At 46.9% G+C, this 15,220-nt stretch overlaps 1 protein-coding gene across 1 annotated transcript in view; it reads left to right on the plus strand.

Moving 5' to 3' along the window:
* LOC123358503 (zinc finger protein 707-like) overlaps positions 1–15,220 on the plus strand; it is a 31,569-nt gene that overhangs the window by 2,526 nt on the left and 13,823 nt on the right. The window contains exons 2-3 of the mRNA XM_045000951.1: positions 2,166–2,292; positions 5,000–5,051. Coding sequence (XP_044856886.1) covers positions 2,166–2,292; positions 5,000–5,051 — 179 coding nt within the window. The remainder of the gene's footprint in view (positions 1–2,165; positions 2,293–4,999; positions 5,052–15,220) is intronic.

The following is a 15,220-nucleotide window of genomic DNA, read 5'->3' on the forward strand; positions in this document are numbered from 1 at the left end:
AGCTGAGATTTTCCCCAGACACTTCACTCAAAATACGCTGGTTAAGATAAAGCATAAAACAAGTTTATTAACTGCAGAAAGATAGATTAATTGATTATAAGTGATAACAAACAGATCAAAGCAGATTACTTAGCAAATAACCAAAACTCAAACTAAGCCTAACATACTAGCTGGATAGAATTTGAATTAGCAGTTTCTCACCCTGACTGATGATACAAGCAGTCCACCAAGTTTCCATACACAAGCTAGAAATCCCTTTATCCTGGGAGCAGCACTTCCCCCACTTCAGTTTTTGTTTCTCAGGTGTTTCCAGGAGTTCTCTTGTGTGGGGAATGAGACCAAGAGATGATGTCACACCCCACCTTATGTAGCTTTTCCATATGGTGGGAACCCTTTGTTCCAAACTCAGTTCCCAGTCCAGTTTGTGGGAAAATACAGGTACTAAAATGGAGTTTAGTGTCATGTGGTCTGGTCACAGGCCCTGCTGCGTCATAGTAGCCATGACTCATAGGCTGGCTGAAACATTCAGAGGAAGGCTAAGCTCTTCCACGGTCCATTGTCTTTGTTGATGAGCCATCAGCACTGTCTGGCTTCTTCATTGTTGTACCTGAAAGGCTCGTTGTGGGTGTTACCCAGAGTAAGCACATTTGAAATACAGATACAAAGTCAGTATCCATAACTTCAGATACGAACGTGATATGTGCACACAAATAGGATAATCATATTCAGCAAATCATAACTTTTCCAGTGACACCACACATTATGCATCTTATACAAAATACATCATAATTATGTCCTAATAATATTATAACCATACCACTATGATGAATATGGGGGTGTAGTGTCAAGTAGGGCCTAATTTCAAGGCACAGGAGTTGGGAATGGAACTTCCCCTCTTTGTGGAACAGGAAATAACCCTCCAGCCAGGGCTGGGACAACTTCCCAGACTCCCAGTGATGGAGCCTGAATCTACTGGCACTTCATTAGTTACCGCCACCCCCAATCTTTGTGGCAACTGCAAACTTTATCAGTGATGATTTTATACTCTCTTCTAGCTCATGGATAAGAATGTTAAATAGCACAGGGCCAAGAACCAGTCCCTGCAGGAATCTGCTAGAAATAAATCCACTTGACCACGGTTCCCCATTTACTATCACAGTTTTTAATCTATTTAATGTATCCTGTATTTATTTTGTATCATTCTAATTTTTTTAGTAAAAATATTGTGCTGATCAAGTCATATCTCTTACAGAAGTTTAGGTATATTACATCAATACTATTAGCTGCATCCAAACTTTTGATCTCATCCAATAAGGATATCCCGTTAGTTTGATAGGATCTATTTTCTTTAAACCTTTGTTAATTGGCACTAATCATATTACCCTTCTTTGATTCTTTATTAATGAATGAAATCCAGTATTGGCTGCTCCATTCTCTTGATGAGTATAGATGTCAGACTTCAGGTCTTTTAGAAAGTCTTGGATACAGGTTATCCGGACCCGCTGATTTAAACATGTCTGATTTTTAATAGCTGCTGTTTAATGTCCTCATGACTTCTTGTTGGCATGGAAAGAGTGTCGTTGTCAACATCTTATGATACGAGTACATCATCTGTTTTTCTCCAAATCCAGGAGAGAAATATTTATAGAGGACTTTTACCTCTTCTGCATTATTTTTGATAATTCCGCCATTTCTATCTAGTAAAGTTTGCACTTAATATACTTTTAAAAACTTCCTTCTTATTGTCATTGATTGGTCATTGATTTCTGATAGCTTTCTTGACCAATTTTCTACAATTCTAACTTTCTAACTTAGATTCTTTACTATTGACTTCTCCTTTCTTCCATATATTTTATTTGGAGAGTGTTGGGATTCCTACCAGGGAGACACCAGTAGGGTCCAGAGACAGACCCATCTCCTATATCAAGCTCTGGCTAGTAGGTATGTGATAAATGTGAAGACCCTGCCTCCGTCTGTCAGCTGGGAGACACAAAGGTTCTCTCTTTCTACCCTCTGATGCCGCCTGGCTGTTCTAGGTAAGGTGGGGTGGGACTCTGTTAACATGTGCCTCCCAGAGCTTCCATTTACCTGGTGCTTCTTTTCCGTGAATAGTGGGGTTGTGAGTGGGGCAGCAGGTACTGAGTGTTGGACTCTCGCTCTTTCAGGGGCCGGTGACCTTCGAGGAGGTGGCTGTGTATTTCACCAGGGAAGAGTGGGCTCTGCTTGACCCCACTCAGAGAGTCCTCTACAGGGGTGTCATGCAGCAGAACTATGAGAATGTGACCTCGCTGGGTAAGGAGTCCTGTCCCCTCTGTTCTTGGAAGGGGAAATGAAGAATGAAGGTTCATGCCACCCCCACAATGCTACCTCTACTCTGTCTTGTTGCAGCATCCAGGGCCGGCTCCAGGCACCAGCCTACCAAGCACATGATTGGGGCGGCACCTTGGGAGGGGGCGGTGATCGGGGGTTGTTTTTGGTTTGGCCAGGTGGCGCTGGGGGGTGGCGGGGACTTGGGCGGTGCGACGCGGCGCTGGGGGGGTGGGGACTTGGGCGGTGCGACGCTCAGGGAGGGGTCGGGCGGCGCTCGCGGGGGCGGGGCGGCATTTTTTTTTTGCTTGGGGTGGCAAAACTGTTAGAGCCGGCCACCCCAATATGCCAGTGACACACACACTACCAGAGACCCTCCCCTGCTGCAGAACACTTTGGGAACAGAGCACAGGAGCCGTATCGCAGTGTCAAATATCTCCTGTTTGCTCAAGTAAAACTGGGGGCTAGGTCCAGCATAACGAAGAGAAGCTTCCTACCCCCGGCCTTCTCTCAAACCCTGAGCCTTCTCTACCCAAACCAGAATGTGCTTGGGGTGTAACAAGCAGGCGACTGGAGTCAGAGCTGCCGGTCCAGGGTTACTTATCACACAGACACTCGGTGCGTCCTTGAATGCTGGCTGGGAGTTTCCAGACAGGGGAGCTCCAGCAGCAGAACACTGAATCTCACCCAGGATTACAGATGACACAACTCCTCACTGCTCTGGATTGCACCCAGCATGTGAAAATGGCCTAGGTTGGTAGTGACATTTCTTGAGACATGCAGAGTCTTGCTCCCATATCACTAGGTGTAATAACAATAACAGGAAAGGCTGAATATGGAAAACTGATTGTTCAGCTCGCTTTTGACCTGCATCATATTTTGCAATATATTCCAAATAAGGAAATTAACGTGCAACGTATGTGTCATTGTTTGGGGTTTTAAGCTTTAAAAGGCTTGTGTGATTTTTAGCTCAAGGGGACAGCATTCCAATAGCTGTCGCCCCCTGCGCACTTTTAACCAAGAAAAGAGCCTCAGGCTGAGCTGATTCAAAATCAATCGTGTGGTCATTTTCCACAACAGCTTCAAGAGGTCCCTGTGATGGAATGTAAATGTCTTCTTCACACCTTCCCCCTGCAGGAGAATGGCTCTTTGACCAGCTGTTTGCCTTGCTGTCTCTGAGGAACTGCTCTGTGGGTGTTCCCCAGAATTGTAACTTTTTCAGTAATATCATATAGTAAAATCTCATAACTTTACATACAGTGTTACTACATATTTTAACAGGAGGATAATATTCAGTAAGTTATGCGTTTTCAAATGATACCTCACAAGCCATACTGCGTACAAAATTGATCATAATTTTCTAGAAGAGTGAACACAAGGGTATAGACAGACACAGTGTCTGTGTGTGTGTGTTCCCAGCAGATATGTGGGTATTTCACTCCCTCATAAGCACAGTGTTCGGCATCTTCAAGGACCTGAGGAACTAGTCCTGGGAATTCATTGGTTTACCAAGTGTGACACTGTATGGAATTGTGAGACACTTTGATATTAATAATAAAATAATAATATAATCTGATAAAATTGCAATGAATTGTGCTAGATATGCCATGTAAGGTGTCAGGGAAATGTTATGATTTGCCAAGTATGATCATTTTGTTTCTATGTTTGTATCACCTTTGTATTGTGAGTTATAGATATGTAGGGTATATCTGTATTTCCAGACTTGTGCAGTGTTTCTGGGTGACACCCCCAGACATATTGATATCAACACTGCCTAGCCTGTTTGATGGCCCATTGAGGGTCATCAGCTGTACAATGAGCCCATTGAAAGGACCAAGGGAATATGCCTATTGAGTCAGCAAGACATGCTGGGGTATGCCTGTCTACTGAGAACTTCAAGGCTTTTCCATGCCACGTGCTGTGAATCTTGTGTTTGGGACACAGGAAGTACAGGCCACATGGCAAAAGAAATATAAAGGGCAGCTGCATCATCTCCATTTTGTCTTCAATCCCCCTTCCTACTTCTGGAGCAACTTCTCTACAAACTGAACCCTGGAACAAAGGACTGAATGACCCATCCAAGCTGTGGATGCGTTCCAGACGGACTTTCAAGCCAGCAATTCACCAATACTGCTAAGAACCTGATATATCCATTTTGGAATGTATCTGACTGCTTTCCCATTTAACTTCTTTCTGTATTTCTTTTCTTTAAACCTTTTGTTTAGACGCTAAAGGATTGGCTGGAAGGATGGAATTTTGGGTAATATCCAAACCTATACTGACCTGGTGATGTGGCTGACCCTTTGGGGTCAGAGGAACACTTTGTTTATGTGAGCAGAGTTTTTAAATAACCTCTCACTGTACTGGACCTAGTTGCTGATTGGGAGTCAGAGAACAGGGATGCAATAAAGGGGGCCATGTGATTTCTTTTTTCAGCTTCTCGATAACCCGTGTGGGGGATCAGAAGCACAGTTGGTGACTAGTCGGTGAATTTAACTTCAATGTTAACCAGCAGTTTTGGGAGCATCTGCTCTCCCTTTTTCAGCCTGCCCTAACTTTGGCATTTTCAGTGAGAACTGCCCCTGGCCCACCAGGTCACACTAAGCACTGAAGTTAAATTAATAGAATGTTTTTTTTATGACCAAGTCTTATGAAATCAACTGAACTCCTTTGTTTTCTTTCATCTGAGCAGGGTTTCTAGTTTTCCAACTTGATGTGATCTCCCAGCTGGAACAAGGGGAAGAGCCATGGGTCCCAGACCTCCAGGGTTCAGAGGAAAGAGAGATCCTGAGATCTCCCTGCACAGGTGAGGAAACATTAAACCACCTCAGAATCTGTAAGTGCCTGAAGGAAACATCTGGGATGCCCTACAAAGCCCTTGGGGAGATCTCTCAGTTCATTATTGTCCCTTACAGGGGTCATATCCTCAGGGTAAATATAGTTCATGGCTTCCTATAGATCCTAGCAGACACCAGACAGTAGCTTCCTCCCTTCCCCCTGCCTATTTGGATGGGATGTGAAGGCTGAATTCATCCCACTCCTCGCTCCTATTTGGGGGAAGAGTTTGGAGGAGTTCAGCTCCTGATTTTTATTTGACCTGTCTTCAGCACTTGTTTTGGTTTGGTCTTCTCCTTTCCATCCCTGTCTGAGGTTTCTGTCTCTGTCACAGCAGGTGATGCAATGGCATGTGAGAAAGAGGAGCAGAATTCTCAGCCTGAAAATGTTGAGCCAGTGGGTAAAAACAGAGCATTATCTCAAAGATCGAAAAGGAATGTGTCCAGGAGTCCTGAGCAGGGAAACTCCTGGGAGATTCAGCACAGACCAAAAACAGATCAAGGAAACCAGCCAGGGAAGAAAGTGGATAAATTTATTTCCTGTTGGGGAACTCAGAAGGTCCTCATGGAAACCACAACACAGCAGGATATCCTCAGGCGAAAGAGAAAAAATACATGCAGGGAGTGTGGAAAAACCTTCTCTCACAGCTCAACCCTTTCTGTACATCAGAGAATCCACACAGGGGACAGGCCCTATGAATGCACTGAGTGTGGGAAAACCTTCAATCACAGTTCGCACGTTATTAGTCATCAAACAATCCACAGAGGAGAGAGGCCCTATGAATGCCGTGAGTGTGGGAAATGCTTCACTAGGAGCTCAAACCTTTCTCAACATCAGAGAATCCACACAGGGGAGAGGCGCTTTGAATGCAGTGAGTGTGGGAAAAGCTTCACTAGCAGCTCAGACCTTTCTCAACATCAGAGAATCCACACAGGGGAGAGGCCCTTTGAATGCCGTGAGTGTGGGAAAACCTTCAATCGCAGTTCGGACCTTATTAGGCATCAAACAATCCACAGAGGAGAGAGGCCCTATGAATGCCGTGAGTGTGGGAAATGCTTCACTAGCAGCTCAAACCTTTCTCAACATCAGAGAATCCACACGGGGGAAAGGCCCTTTGAATGCCGTGAGTGTGGGAAAAGCTTCACTCAAAGATCAACCCTTTCTAGACATCAGAGGATCCACACTGGGGACAGGCCCTATGAATGCCGTGAGTGTGGGAAAAGCTTCATTCAAAGATCAGCCCTTTCTGTTCATCAGAGAATCCACACAGGGGAGAGGCCCTTTGAATGCCGTGAGTGTGGGAAATGCTTCACTAGCAGCTCAGACCTTTCTAGACATCAGAGAATCCACACAGGGGACAGGCCCTATGAATGCACTGAGTGCGGGAAAACCTTCAATCGCAGTTCGCACCTTATTAGGCATCAAACAATCCACGAGGAGAGAGGCCCTATGAATGCCGTGAGTGTGGGAAATGCTTCACTAGCAGCTCAAACCTTAGATTTAATTTACCCTGGTTCCTCAACTGTTGCTACAGCTCTACTACCCCTCAATCCAAAGACTGAGAGAAATGGAGAGTTCCAACCATTGTCCTTTTAGTATCTTATTGTTCCTCTCTCTGTTTTTTGTGCTGGCCTTTCTATTCTATCATTTTCTGCCTTTGTTTAGTTGGTCACAGTTGGTTTCCATCACTCACGTTTGTTTGTTTAAATCTCTATCCATTGTTAAATAAATGTTTTGCTTGTTCCATAACTGTACTCAGGTGTTGTGTGAGATACAGTAGCAATGGTCCACAGTAAAACTAGTAACCTGGGATACTTGGGGAAGAGAGGATCTGGGATTTCACCGAGTATCTGGTGATCTGGGCTGGACCCCAGAGGGGGACACATTGAAGGAACTCAGGGGTTAAGGTGGCTGCTGTAGCTCAGAGGAGGATCCTTGAGTTCCAGCAGGCTGGTGAGTTTGGTCACTAACATCCAGCTGCCAAATGCAAAACTCCCTCTTCCTTGTGGCAGGTGGCAACAAGGAGACTCACAGTCTTCAGCACCCTGAGAAGGGTCACAGTGTGTCTCTATGTTGATCCACCTGTCAAATTCACACAGGGAAAGCTCCCGATAGCACAAAACTCTGCCCTATGAAATCATGGAACATGTGCTCTTTGCTCTGTGAAAAAGCATGTAAAGAATCCAAGTGCTGGAGGACAGGGTTTGGGTCCAGAGTGACCTAGACAAATTGGAGGATTGGGCCAAAAGAAATCTGAGGAGGTTCAACAAGGAGAAGTGCAGAGTTCTGCACTTAGGACGGAAGAATCCTATGCACTGCCACAGACTGGGGACTGACTGAGTGAGGGGGGGTTTGATAGCAGCCTTCAACTACCTGAAAGAGCAGCAGTGTGGGCTTCCTCCTGGCCACTTTTGCTGGACTGGGCAGGCAGCCTGGAGGCCTTTCTAGAAGAGAATTGGGAACGGAGTTAGAAAAACCAATGTGAAAACCAGAACCTCAGGTTTAGACTCATTTATTTATAATATTAAATCTTCAATTCTAGTGTCACAGTCAATACAATTGCTTCAGCCTGATAGTTGCCCAAAGGGAAACTTAACTTCTCTGCAAGGGGAGTGGAGAGAAAACACTTTTCAGAATCCAAGAGAGACAAGGTGGTGAGGGTAAGAGGACCAACCTCTGTTGGTGAAAGAGACAAGCTTTGAAGCTAACCCCACACACTTCTTCAGTTCTGTGTAGCCTGGAAGGTCGTCTCTTCCATAACGAGCAGTTAGAACATAAGAACAGCCACACTGAGTCAGACCAGTTCATCTAGCCCACTCTCCCGAAAGTGGCCAATGCCCGGCACCCCAGAGGACCCCTGGGACCAACATGGATACACCACCACCACAAACAAGGTTAAAAGTCAATGCACAGGGGAGAAGCATCTTGTGTTTCATTCCTTATGTCCTAGTCCTATCGTGTGGCCATTTCCTTTTCTTCCTTTCTGTTAAAAGCTTTGGTGTTTTGCACAGAAACATTATTTCCCCAGGAGAGACCCAGGAGTGGGGGCTGCATTCCTGTACCAAACAGTCACTGGAAGGGGGCAGACAAAGGCCTTTAGGACGAGGAGTTCGTCACTGTCAAAAGATCATCTCCCTCCTGCAGGTCACTGGCTGCCTGAATTTGTTCCTTATCCTCCCAGAGTCTGGGGGTGGAATCAGCACTACCAATCCCCTCCATGTGTAGCAGGAACAAACACAAACCTGGTCTTTAAAACAAGCTGTCCCCTTCCTTCTCAGGGAAGAGTTTTCTGTGATTGAAGTTGAGCTTCAGTTCCCCTCTCCTAGGGGTGGGGCGGGTGTGGGGCCAGCTCCCAGTGAGATCTGTTTTCACCTTTGCCCCCTTTCAGTCACTCTGGGATCCTAACTCTGCTCCCAGCTGTCAGGCAGCTTCCAGCCCATCCACCCTGCTCACTAACTCTGTGGTCATGTGTCACCCCCTCTGCCAGCACTCACAGCTTGCAGAAAAGCTACTCCTGCCAGCTGCAGTGGTGGTATAGTGGTGTGCATAGGTGCTTTCTAAGCAATTCATCTGGGTTTGATTCCCAGTCAATGCAATAATGGCTTTTCTCTTCTGTTGTTTCCTCATCTGGAAGTGGTACAATTTCAGTCACATTGTGTTACAAACACATTATCTATAGAATGAAACAATAAATGTGTCAAAGTCCAGCAGGTCATACAGGATGGAGACACACAAGGGGCTGGAATGTGTCATCTGAGAAGGACAGAACACTTAGAAACCTGCATTTCCCATCCCCTGGCCTTGCGTGTTATGATTCCAGCTGCGTGAGCTGTTTGTATGATGTTCCTGCATGGTGGGGAAATGAAGTTTTGAGTCAGTTTTTGCTCCTGCAGATTCCTTTGCTGTTACAATTATAATGACATGAACAAAAGAACGGCAAAATAAAAATAAACTCCAAAGTACAATACAGGTGGGGAAAGAGAAGATCACAGTTAAGCCAAAGACTTCAAAATAAAAATTAATACTAAAACAGGGGAGGGGGGAAGAGATCAGGTATGTGGAGATCCCCTTGATATTTCAACGCACATTGTTAGAATCAAAGTTCAGACTTGACACTGGAAAACCTGCAACTACCCAGCTCTGTGAACACCTGTGATGAGCAAGATGGAGTTGGGACACCTGTTCTGCTTCAATCATTTATTGTCTCTCTGTTCTCTCCTTGTTCGCCCCCCAATTCCTCGTCTCCAATGTCTCTGCCTTTCTCCTCTTGCTCCCACTCCCCTGCCCTTTCCAGGAACTCACACTCTACAGCATTTAGGACAAGCCAGAGCTCCCATGTTCTGCACATGATCCTGTGTCAGAGGACGTGTGACCAAGGTCAGAACCAGTCACCAGATCAATATGACCCTTTATGGGCGACTTCTCTGCCTGCTCTGCAATTTACACACACACCCACTGAAGGGGGTGGGGTACAGCTCTGACTGAGAGGCCCCACAGGAGAAACTTCAGCCCAAAGACAAATTTGTGTGAAATGCTGAGAAGTGAAGAGCCCCCTTCCCCTCCCACCAAAGCCCCAGAACTCTAGTGTCACCCCCATGGCACCAGCACAGGGAACCCAGTGAGATGGGGTTACAGAATACAAGGGGGGAGGCAGCAGGGAGAGAGGTGACAGGGAATCTCTCTCTTTCCTTCTCTCTTCACATTCTGTTCTTCTCTTTCCTTCCAGGAACTGCAGTCACAGCAGGGAGGGGTTTGTCTCTTTATTAGGGATCCCTCTGTGTCACGGAGGCTGCAAAAGTCATAGATTCTGTGACTTCTGCAGTGGCCACTGTGGCTGACTCCGTGGCTGCCCCAGCAGCTGGCCTGGGGGCAGCTTGAGCAGTGGTTCCAAGGGTGGCAGCAGCAGCCACAGCTCAGTGGCTCCTGGCACCTGCCCCGAGGTGGCCGGAGCAGGGCTGGCCTCTGGGGCTCTCCTCACCTGGCTGCATCTGGAGTGGCCGTGGGTCCCCGGGGCTTCTCCCCCAGTACATGTTGCCACGGGCCCCCTGGACTCCCTGCGCCCACAGCTGGTGCCACGGACCCCCTGGGCCTCCCTCCCCAAGATTCAATGAGGGGTATTTATGGTATAAGTCATGGCCGGGTCATGGGCAATGAGCTTTTGGGTTTTGCCCGTGATCTGTCCATGACATTTACTAAAAATAACCGTGATTAAATCTTCGCCTTCCTCATTATTGATCAAATAAATCAAAACGCCTCCACCTGCAAGTGGATTTACCCCAGGACCCTCAGAGTCAGCAGCTGGTACGCCCCCACTGAGCTCTCTGGTCAGGTGTCCTAGCGCTGGAAGCCTCCTGTTTAGATCCTAAAATAGCGTTTTTGCACCAGGGGGGCTGAAATTTTGGACCGGACATTGTAGCTCCACCGTTATTTTACTGAATTGCTTCAAAACAGCAAGTCAAGAAAGTCTCCTAAGTGCCAGGCTCTCTGCCATGGAAACAGCTGCCCCTGCTCTCCAGGAGTCTGTGCGTTCCACGCAGCAACGTACACACCTGCTCCGCACTGAAGGGGGGTCAGACACTGACAGGGTTGATAACACAAATACTTCAGACTATTAACTCCAGGTCCCTTCCTTTCTTTAACCCAGGATGTGCCAGTCACCTGGTAACCATGGTGTTATCATCACCTTAAAATACCTCTCAGGACATTTTCTGCGAGCCCTCCACCCCCTGCCCTCCCTGCAGCCAGCCCCTGTGTCCAGCCAGCCCCGCACGCCCCGGCTCCAGCCAACCCCTGCTGCACCCCCCTGCCCTGCCTCCAGCCAGCCCCTGTCTCCAGCCAGCCCGGCACCCCTTGCCCTGCCCTGTCTCCAGCCAGTCCCATGGCCACTGGTGCCCTGCAGTTCCCAGGGCAGTAACCCAGCACACCTGCTTCAATGAGGGGGGCAGGGAGCAGCTGGGACCCACACCTGTGCACACCCGAGGGTGACCATAAGAACATAAGAAAGGCCGTACCGGGTCAGACCAAAAGTCCATCTAGCCCAGTATCTGTCTACCGACAGTGGCCAATGCCAGGTACCCCAGAGGGAGTGAACCTAACAGGCAATGATCAAGTCATCTCTCTCCTGCCATCCATCTCCATCCTCTGACGAACAGAGACTAGGGACACCATTCTTACCCATCCTGGCTAACAGCCATTTATGGACTTAGCCACCATGAATTTATCCAGTCCCCTTTTAAACATTGTTATAGTCCTAGCCTTCACAACCTCCTCAGGTAAGGAGTTCCACAAGTTGACTGTGGGCTGCGTGAAGAACTTCCTTTTATTTGTTTTAAACCTGCTGCCTATTAATTTCATTTGGTGACCCCTAGTTCTTGTATTATGGGAATAAGTAAATAACTTTTCCTTATCCACTTTCTCAACATCACTCATGATTTTATATACCTCTATCATGTCCCCCCTTAGTCTTCTCTTTTCCAAGCTGAAGAGTCCTAGCCTCTTTAATCTTTCCTCGTATGGGACCCTCTCTAAACCCCTAATCATTTTAGTTGCCCTTTTCTGAACCTTTTCTAGTGCTAGAATATCTTTTTTGAGGTGAGGAGACCACATCTGTACACAGTATTTGAGATGTGGGCGTACCATGGATTTATATAAGGGCAATAATATATTCTCAGTCTTATTCTCTATCCGCTTTTTAATGATTCCTAACATCCTGTTTGCTTTTTTGACCGCCTCTGCACACTGCGTGGACATCTTTAGAGAACTATCCACGATGACGCCAAGATCTTTTTCCTGACTCGTTGTAGCTAAATTATCCCCCATCATGTTGTATGTATAGTTGGGGTTATTTTTTCCAATGTGCATTACTTTACATTTATCCACATTAAATTTCATTTGCCATTTTGTTGCCCAATCACTTAGTTTTGTGAGATCTTTTTGAAGTTCTTCACAATCTGCTTTGGTCTTAACAGCAAGTGTGAAAAATCGGAACAGGGAGTGGGGGGTAATAGGATCCTCGATAAGAAAAAGACCTCAAAATTGGGACTGTCCCTATAAAATTGGGACAGCTGGTCACCCTAGCACACCCCCAGGACTCCTGAGTTCCATTGCTGGGTTTCCTATCGGTTCCACTGCTGGTTGTTTTCCTTTTCCTGGGGGACTCTGGGCAAGTTTCTCCCCCCTCTAGGGCTCTGTCCCCAGCAGGCAAATGGGGATTTCGTACCTTCCTGCTATTGGAAAGTGCTGGGAGAATCCCCCAGCCACAGCTGCTCTGACAGCGCTAAGCAGCATCTGACCATTCAAGGTTGGAGCGCACGGCCCAGGAGGAGGAGTTTTTGGCTCTGGGGTTTCACTTCAGCCCAGTCTAGAGAGAGGGGCCCAGCCATGGGGTTTGGCTCAAGAAGACCAAGTCTCCAATTTGTTAAGAGCGTTTTGAATTCCAATCCTGAGCTCCAAAGTGCTTGGTGTCATTTGCACATTTTAGAACGATACTCTCCACTCCATTTTCCAAATCATCATTCATACTGTTTACCCACATCCACTAGGCCCGGAACCCTGCCAAAGAAGGAAAGAGGATTGGTTTGGAATGATTTGTTTTTGACAAATCCATGCTCACTTGTCCTAAGAATCAAATTATCCTGTAGGTGCTGCTGACAAACTGAGTGTTTAAGAATGTATTCCAGAACGCTCCTTGAGTGGGGTGATCCACAGGGAGTAGCTCAAACCTCCAAAGTGCCTGGCCAGGGGCAGGACATTGGCACAACAAGGGAGGGGTGTGGCAGTGACATCACAAAGGCCTTTGGCAGGACCTCAGCCTATTGGTCAAAGGTGGTGGGGAGGTGGTGACCTCACAGAGAGATGCTGACATCAGCCAGGCAGGACAGGGGCGAGGGGCCAGGGAAACCTCAGAGACTCCTGTGGCTTTGCTTCAGCAAGTCTCCTTCTCCAGGTCTCTCTTTGAGGACTGAGGGAGTATTCGGGTTCACAGACGTGAGCGCCAGGAGGAACCTCTTTCGAGTTTCCTCCTTCCCTTTTAGTGATTTTACTAGAAAACAGCCGTCCCTGTTTAGAAGGTAAGAGCCACCCCCACAGCCCCCTGCCACCCCAGCCCTGGGCTCTCCCCCCACACCCCGTGCCAACAACATAGGTTTGTTCTCCCCAGACCGCCCAGGCTGAGCTGCTCCCGTTTATACTCCGTCTCCAGTCGGAGCATGCCCAGAGAGGGTGAGGGGGTGTGGCCTCTTCACCCCACATGGCACAGTTAACCCTAGCAGTGCCAGTGCAGGGTTGATACACCTCATCACAGACAGCATTTCCCAAGTGTTGGGATTAGCTAGGAGATCTCTTCAGGAGTAACCTCCTGTAGGGACTGGGTCACAAACACCTTGGGAACCAAATACCTGGGCGTTTTCCTAGTTCCGAATCACTTGCTGTGGAATTCTATCCCTGGATCGTCTGAGACAATATTGACTTAAACAACTGAACTACCCTGTGACCATGTGCACTTACTTCGGTCAGTTGCACCCATTTGGGGTCTGCTGCTGTTCACCTTTTCAGAGTGGAGATTTAAACATATGACTGTTTCTTTGATAATATGTCCAGCAGCTTGGAGTATTCTCTCCTGTTGACTGAACTGTATTTGAATTTTCTCCGTGTCATCATGCAGGGATAGGGGGAAAAACAAACCTGAAGTAAAAATGGTAATTTGTCTGAAATTTCCCAAAATATCCGAGCTACATTCTGTCAAACAAAACTAACATGCAGTTATGACCAAGGAGCCTTCATGAAAGATAGAAAACCCATAACACAGAGAGGTAGAAGACACTTTCATTTTAATTTAAAAGTGAAATTCCAGACTAGGTTACATCTGATGTCTCAGAATCAGGATGAGAGATTCTCCCATGATCCACTGAAACCTGCTTCACCCAGCGCTTTCTCATGCATCCGAGGAAGTGGGTATTCACCCACGAAAGCTCATGCTCCAAAAGTCTGATAGTCTATAAGGTGTCACAGGATTCTTTGCTGCTTTCACAGATCCAGACTAACACGGCTCCCCCTCTGATACCTTTCTCATTAGTGTTATTTACAGGAGTTTTAGCACCTTCATAACGGGAGAAAAAACAGCCGACCTTCCCAGAAGCAGCTTTGCCATTGAGGGAAAAAGGGATTTGAACGGTGCTTGGGATCCATTTGAAATCCCCTTCCAAGTCTGACATTCATCTCCTGCCAGACTGACTCTGATTTAGGATCAAAGACGTGTACAAGCACCATTCCCAAGCATGGACAGCCAAGAACATGACCCCACCAGACACGTTGGGAAGCGAAGGAATATGAAGGGGTGAACTCTGCATGGCTCAGGCACAAGGTATCAGTTCTGGGGTGATGGGGAAGGATGGAATGTCTGAGTTGCCCCATCTCCTTCCAGTGTCACACAGCCTAAAATGACTCTTATTTCCCTGACACTGCTTCAGCTCTTCTTCATATTTAAATATATTTTAAATGAGAAAAAAAAGTCAACAAAATAACTGCTGTTCTGCACAATCCAGGGTAATTGAGAACAACTGGGAATGAGACAATCTCTCCTCAAAGAGGAACTTGACGTCTCTAACAGTAACTTTGCACTGGCAGGAGGAGTACAAATGTGAATCTCCAGGTTTGTTTAGACAAGGAAATGTGACGGTGATTAGGTCAGATCAGGAGGAAATGTGCTAGATAACCCCACTGACTATCCATAGCCCATGTCTTTACTGCAAGAATAGCTGTCTTATTACATCAGGAAAGTGAACTCAAGCTAGCTAACTCTATGGCAACCACAGTGATGAGACCCAGGTAGATTTTATCTCAACGTAGCTGGTTGAAGACACCCCACATCTCCCCCACCTGGGATGATGGACATTCCTGGTAGAAAGGACACACACTCCCATGACTCGCAGGACAATGGAGTTGACTCAAAGGACCACAGGATCCACCCCAAAGATGGGCGAGCTTCAAAATTGGGCAACTCATGTGTGGGAGCTGAGGAACTACAGTGTGCAAAAGATGCAAACAGCCTTAACACTCACTGCCTGGGAACTGTCAAAAG

This window comes from Mauremys mutica, unplaced genomic scaffold (assembly GCF_020497125.1).
Source record: "Mauremys mutica isolate MM-2020 ecotype Southern unplaced genomic scaffold, ASM2049712v1 Super-Scaffold_100084, whole genome shotgun sequence".
NCBI lineage: Eukaryota > Metazoa > Chordata > Testudines > Geoemydidae > Mauremys > Mauremys mutica.